This window comes from Gavialis gangeticus, unplaced genomic scaffold (genome assembly GCF_001723915.1).
Source record: "Gavialis gangeticus isolate Ggan-Ray unplaced genomic scaffold, GavGan_comp1, whole genome shotgun sequence".
In the NCBI taxonomy this organism is placed as follows: Eukaryota; Metazoa; Chordata; order Crocodylia; family Gavialidae; genus Gavialis; species Gavialis gangeticus.
The window spans coordinates 32,732,310-32,739,675 of record NW_017729025.1 but is presented as its reverse complement, the minus strand read 5'-3'; the positions used below and the strand labels follow the sequence as shown (position 1 = coordinate 32,739,675).

At 43.8% G+C, this 7,366-nt stretch overlaps 1 protein-coding gene across 1 annotated transcript in view; it reads right to left on the bottom strand.

The window, feature by feature from the left end:
• ATG2B (autophagy related 2B) overlaps window positions 1-7,366 on the bottom strand; it is an 85,370-nt gene that overhangs the window by 6,752 nt on the left and 71,252 nt on the right. Inside the window, exons 33-35 of the mRNA XM_019519904.1 lie at window positions 3,227-3,421; window positions 2,536-2,637; window positions 559-637 (exon numbers count right to left, since the gene is read on the bottom strand). Of these exons, the coding sequence (XP_019375449.1) occupies window positions 559-637; window positions 2,536-2,637; window positions 3,227-3,421 (376 nt within the window). The remainder of the gene's footprint in view (window positions 1-558; window positions 638-2,535; window positions 2,638-3,226; window positions 3,422-7,366) is intronic.

Sequence of the window (7,366 nt, the reverse complement as noted above, 5' to 3'; positions counted from 1 at the left end):
AGAACAAGATCTAATGCTAGTTACAAGTGTGCACATACTACAATGTACTCAAATGAGGAATACTTGTTAAAAAAAAGAAAAAATCCTTAATTCCTCACTGCTGGATTGAAGTACTACTTTGATGTGTCACAAAGTTCATATTGTTTGTATATAAACCTACAACAGTCCTTCTCCAAGACTGGTACCTAACTTTAAATTACTGATGTACTTTAGGAGAAAAGGAAAGGAAGCATGCATTTGTTTTGTCCGTGAAACTTACATGTTACAACAATTTCAGTAGTGTTCATTAACAGCGTTATAGTTTTGGGGTGCCTAATTTGAAAGAGTTTTTGCCTGCTTTTAATAGAGACTGAAGACCTGTGTAAATACCCAAAAAACTCAAGAATACAAAATTAACAGACCCTTCACAAAGCTCTGTAGTTGTTTAGCTACATGGATTAACCGTAATGACTAAGACACACAGACATGGCAGAGTGTATGTGTATTTACTCATAAATATGCTTGAAGAGAAAGAGATTATAAGAAGCAAGAGTTATAGCATTAGATAAATAAATCTACCTTCTGGATCTGGCGTCATTAATAGTTCCACTTCTGAAGAAAGGCTAGTAAAAAAATCCTTCAGAAAAAACAAGGCATCCTAAAGTAAAGATATAAGATACAATCAGGCTCAAAGAATACAAATCACTGTAAGTCTCTGAAAAATACTATCCACAATCCTGCATTTTTTTATTGTTGCATTGAAAATGGGACACACTTTAGTAGCTATCTCAAAATCTCTCAGGTGTACAAGGGACCGTTTTAGTCATTTAGTTGAGTCCCTTAGTTTTATAAGCAACAACCTTACATCATTCTTCTCACAAAATAATAAAAAGTTAATTTCAAAACTACTTAGGTGTTTTTCCCTTCACTGCCCTATCGAAAGGCTGTTTCAAAACTTTAATCCTCTGAAGGTTAGAAACTTCTTCTAAATTTCCAGCCTAAAATTATTCATGGGCTGCTTATACCCATTTGCTCTTGTGCAAACATTTGTTTTTTTAGCTGCTACACTTTTATTCCCTTCTTGGTGTTAATTCCCGAGTCATTTATAGACAACAATCATATCCTCTTCTCAGCTTTTCTTGTGCTAGGCCTAGCAAACCAAGCTCATTTATTCACGTCAAGCATAAGCTCTCCATTCTCTTGGCCATCCTCAAAGCCCTTCTTTGCACCAGTTTCAGTTTGAATTAGTTATTTTTAAATATGGGTGTCCAGAACTGTATATAATATTCAGGATGAAGAATCATCTGTGTCACTGGTGTTATTAATAAACTGGTATAATTCCTTCTTTAATTCTACTGAAAATAGCTTATCTGATACGTCCTAGGATTGCATTTGCTTTTTTCAAGGGTGCAATACATTGTTTCCAGCTGCCAAGGTCCCAGCCTAAAGCAGAAAATCCTGAACTCATCCTCTGCTCCCTGTGCTGTGTGCTGCACTGCCCCACCCCTTAAGAGAGGGGAGAAAGGAGAAGAGAGGGGGATATCGGGAGTGCCTGGCTACTGTCAGAGTGATAAGGGAAGCAGCAGCCAAAATCTAACCTGCCAGTAGGACAGCTTTGCTCTAGTTCTACATTGTGTGGATAGTACATGAAAATACTACTGACCCCAGAGGGAAAATTTTTGAAAGGCACAGACAACAGTCAGATAACTTCCAGTGCTTTTCAGTGGGAGTCAGATATCTAACTGTTATGTATACCCTTGAAATTTTATTTTTCTATAGAAGGCAGTTTCTGAAACTCTTTTGCTCTGCCTCACCCATTTCTATCAAAACAATTAGTTATATTTTTGCAATGGAATGCCTGGGGATATCTTCCTGTTTGGAGAAGGGAAGAACCTCTGGCTTAAGTGTTTACATAGTACACAGTAGATGTTAATTAGCTATAATTTTCTGCTTAGAACTAATTTATTTCATGTTTTTCCAACACACACTGCCATTAATAAACTAAACATGTTAACACTGACGAAGTGCAAAAGCTTTGTAGCTCACACAGTCATACAATATCAAGTGCTTTAACTAACTGAATACTCTAGAATTCAGGGTTATTGGATTTTAATTCACGAGACTTTATCAATATGACAAGCCATCTATTTTAAAATTATTACAAACTTGCAAAATAGTGTCTCATTTCACAGACTAAATTTTTCACACGGTTCATTAAATGAACTGGTATCTTAAAGAGAATGGTCTTCTCTGTTGACAGGTATTTTTACGTAAAAAAATCTAGCCATTATGTTGGTTAGACTTTTTTTTAAAAGAGATTCTTCACATAAAATGGATCTATACGTGTACAATGAGATTATACGGAGCAGCTGAGATCCAAAGTTACATATAATTTACTGTTAACAGGTATTATGCCAGAAATTCCAGAAAATGTGCACTGGGTTATAAGTACAAAGATAAAACAATTCTAATTTCCTGAAAAGCTTTTAGAACTTGTACAGTTCAAAGGGCACAATGATAATTAACATAATCACTAGTGTTTTCTGCACCACCAACCTGGTCAATATTGAGGCGAAGTGGCATTAATGACACTCGTAAACAACATTCCTGTGGTGATCTGCCAGACTCTGGACGGACATGTAATGCTTTAACTGTTAACTGCAAAACAAGTGAGAGAGAGAAACTCAGCACACTTAAAACTATCGAAAACTTCAGCCCATCAGTCAATACAAAAATGTTTACACTGCATTCATACCCTGAAATGTCTACAACCCCTATCCTTCTGACCCAGATCCCATTTGCTAATTATATTATAAAGGGAATAATGGTCAAGTAATTTATCCTGGACTTTAACATGTCAGAAGATTCATAGGAAAGCTACAAATGTAAATTCTCCACATTCTCCATTGAATCATGTTCCTGCAACGGAACTTCAAATGTACACATACAAGGTAATGCATGCTTAAAAGTATGAACAGATAGAGGAGTTTAAATAATTTTGTGCATAATTATACACTTCTAATAATAGCAATGTCTGATAGATTATTAACGGAATGGATTTTGCATTCATTTCTCTATTGGCAGGACATTAAGATAATAGCCAGCACTGACAAAAGGCCTACATTCTTACAGTGTTTCATGAACTCACTCCCCCTGTTCTGCAACACCTAGAAGCTACTTAGACCATTCTCAGAATGAAAGTGTTTGATTATAATAATACCCAAAGGACAAAATTTCACAATCGTACCATATTGGAATGTGCTTTTCTGGGCATTTCCTTACTGCAGTAGAGATACAGAAATTTATTCATCTGTGATGTTGCCAAGCGATCTCTGATCTCCAGGTCTTGAACAATAAAAACCTGCCTGGACACCGGCTGCTCCAGTAGATTGGATTCACATTCTGGCCCACCTGGAGGGTACACCTCGTGTTGGAATTTCACCTTGTAACAGAAAGGAAGAAAGACATAGGCAGCTTGAGTGCAAGTAAACTTTCACAACAGGCTTGCTCCAGTGACTTGCATTCTCACGAAACTCACGCTCTTGCTTGCTCTCCCTAGCTAACAAATTTTCTTATTTTACATCACTTTCTTTTCTTTCACTCTAGCTCCTCATCCATACTGCTTACAGCTCTAACCCTTACCCCTCACATCTCAGCCAGTGTTCTTTCCTCCTCTCCCTGCACTCTAGCAGCCTCCCTTCCATATAGTCCATCTCTACAGCAGCCCCTGAGTAGCCCTTTTTTCCTACTTTGATTCATTTAACTCTCTTCCCTTCTATCTTGCAAACTCTAGCTATCTCCTTGCCTTCCAATTACTGCAGCAAAGGAAGTGGAATAGTAGCCTCTGAAAAGCATCTCTATCCAGGATACTTGCAATAACATTGTGGATATTAGCAATGCAGATATCAGTTAGGGATATAAACAGTTAAATGACAATTCCACTTATACCATTTACCATTTAGCAACCTCTGTCAGGAACAGCCCTGGCCCACTACATCTTCACTGTGCTCCTAGTGTTGTGTGGGTCCAAGGCCACTGGCAGAGAGCAAGCCACAGGCAGGAGGCAGCAGACATGGCTGAGCCACAAGGGGGGTGCTGCCCAGTTGTGGAGCTGTAGCTTCCCCTCACCCCCAATGGCAGGGGCTGGAGCTGCGGACAGAGCCGCAGCTACAGACCTATCTTGTGCCCAGATCCTGAACCCACTGGCATGGGGAGGTGGAAGGTGCTGGGCTCTCCAAAGGGGTCAGTCAGGGCCTTACTGCCACAGCAGCAGGACTTCCGGCCACGTGGTGGGTCTGCCTGCCCCTGCCTACAGCAACAGGGCACTGGTAGAGTAATGGGCTCCCTCTGCCCCCTGCTGCACTAGTACTGCCGTGGCCTGGACCTGGGAGGCTCCTCCATGCTGCCAGGCCAGGCTCTCCCCATCTCACCACAGAGGAAGCCGGGATCTGGTCCCAGTAGGGCAGCCTCTGCTGGGCACACTGCATCCTTCCCTCACCCAGCCATAGCACTGGGGCTGCACGTGGCCTGGCCCAGCCCTGTGGTGGGGCTGAGTGCACAGTTGGCTCAGTTCAAGGAGATACTGTGGCAGCTGGAGCAGGTGGCGCTGGGTCAGAAGGATCACTGCCAGCTCCTCACATGACGAACACAGCTCCAGAGCGTTCCTGAGGGGTGGTGGCAAAGCAGCTCCAGCCTGGGAGGCTGCTCTTGCAGCCCTAATGCCCCAGGATCCCTGCTGCGTTGCTGCCCATGAAGGATGCCCTGGGGTGCTCACCATGCAAGTAGGTGATACTTCCTTCTCCCCCTCCCTTCCCATGGCAGTGGAATATTTACATCCCTAAACAGAGTATCATTAACTTTCACAGCAAGTTACCTGCACTTGATCACAGTATCAAAAATGCAAGATGTTTCTGAGCAAACATCTTTGTTTTATGTTACTATCTTTGCATAAGCATAGTAATTATGGCACGTCCTTGCACCACCACTTTAACAAAAAAACAACAACAATGGCTCGTACTTGTAGGGAACAAATTGGAAAAGCTAAGGCAGTGACTGAACTCAGATTAGCAATGAGAAGGACAACAAAAAGTCCTTATTTAGGTACATAGGGAACAAGAGGAAAGCAAATGGGAGTGTGGGGCCACTGCTCAACAACTCAGGACAGCTGGTTACCAACACTAAGGAGAAAACTGAACTCCTGAATGACTACTTTGCCTCGGTATTTCACCAGCCCACAGGGAAAGTCATGCCAGATAGGATATAGAATAAGCAGGGCAGAAATGTTTGCCTTCCTACTGTAACCATAAGAACTGGTGTTTGATCAATAAAAGAAATTAGACATACATGTCAGCAGGACCGGATGAACTCCATCCGAGAGTGCTGAAGGAGCTGGCCAACATCATCGCGAAGCCCCTGGCAAAACTGTTCCAAAACTCATGGTGCTCTGGGGAAGTCCCTGAGGACTGGAAGAGGGCTAATGCTGTGCCCATCTTCAAGAAGGGGAGGAGGAAGGACCTGGGTAACTACAGGCCAATTAGCCTAACTTCTATCCCAGGGAAAAGCCTTGAAAAATTCATTAAGGAGTCTACGTGCAATAGGCTTGCAGAAGACAGGATTCTGAACGACAGCCAGCATGGCTTTGTCATGGCAGGTCTTGTCTTACCACTCTGATCTTTTACGATCAGGTAACTCACCACCTGGATAAGAGAGAAGTGGCGGATACTGTATACCTTGACTTTGAAAAGCCTTTGATCTGGTATCCCACAATGTTCTCATGAGAAAATTGGAAGATAGTGGGCTTAACTGTGAGACTGTTAGGTGGGTATGAAGCTGGCTGCAGGATAGAACCTAGAGAGTTCTAATGAACGGATCTGTCGTCCTGGCGTGAAGTGAGCAGTGGTGTCCTGCAGGGATCGGTGCTTGGTCCTGTATTTTTCAACATCTTTATAAATGATTTGGATGAGGGAGTGAAGAACTGTATGAGCACTCGTGGTGCTCTGGTGTGGTGCCAGAGGAAGAGGGCCAGCGTGGTTCCCATCTTCAAAAAGGGGAGGAAGGATGACCTGGGAAACTATAGGCCAGTTAGTCTTACCTCAATCCTGGGCAAAGTTTTTGAGAGAATTATTCTGGCACATGTCCACGAGGGGCCAGCAGGGGAGATTATGCTTAGGGGCAAACAACATGGGTTCATTAGAGGCAGGTCCTGTCAGACCAACCTGGTGGCCTTCTAGGAACACGTCACCAAATCCTGAGATGCAGGGGTAGCAGCGGACATAGTCTTTCTGGACTTTCGGAAGGCCTTCGACACTCTCTCTCACCCTATTCTCATTAAAAAACTGGGGGACTGCGGTGTCGACACCTACACAGTCAAACGGGTCGCTAACTGGTTGGAGGGTCGCACCCAGAGGGTGGTAGTGGATGGGTCATTTTCGACCTGGAGGGATGTGGGCAGTGGGGTTCTGCAGGGCTCGGTCCTCGGGCCCGCACCGTTCAACATCTTCATCAGTGACTTGGACGAGGGGGTAAAAAGCACCCTGTTCAAATTTGCTGATGACACTAAGATGTGGGGGAATGTGGCACCAAGTTATGGGGAAGTGTGGTCACACTTGAAGATACATTACAGATGCAGGCAGATCTAGACAGGCTAGCAAGCTGAGCATGTCAGAACCAAATGAAGTTCAACATTGAGAAATGTCAAGTGCTCCATCTGGGGATGAACGATCCCCTACGCAACTACAGGCTTGGCAATGCCAATCTGACCAGCTCTACAAATGAAAGAGACCTGGAGGTAATAACAGACCACAGCATGAATATGAGCCAGCAATGCGACTGCTGCTAGCAGGACAAATAATACTCTGGCACGCATCAATCGATGCATCTCCAACAAGACCAAGGAGGTGATTCTTCCAGGTGAGCTGGCACTGGCAAGTCCCCAACTGAAGTACTGCAACCAGTTCTGGGTGCTGCACTTTAACAAGGACATTTTAAAACTTGAGAGTCCAGAGAAGGGCCAGTCGTATGATTAGAGGCATGCATGGCAAGCCATACAAGGAAAGGCTAAGGGACCTGGGACTCTTCAGCCTGAAAGTGAGAAGGTTGAGAGGGGACTTGGCAGCAGCTTACCGCTACGTCAGGGGAGTACATCAGGGGCTTGGGGAACAACTGTTCACCAGGGTGCCCTTGGGGAAAACCAGAAGTAATGGCCACAAACTCCTGGAAGACTGTTTCAGGCTCAATATTAGGAAAAACTTCTTCACAGTTAGGGTGTCCAGACTGTGGAATAAGCTCCCTCCAGAGGTGATGCAATTGCCTACCCTGGAAATCTTGAAGAGGAGACTGGACAGTCATCTTGCTGGGGTCACCTAACCCCAGCTGTCATTTTTCCTGC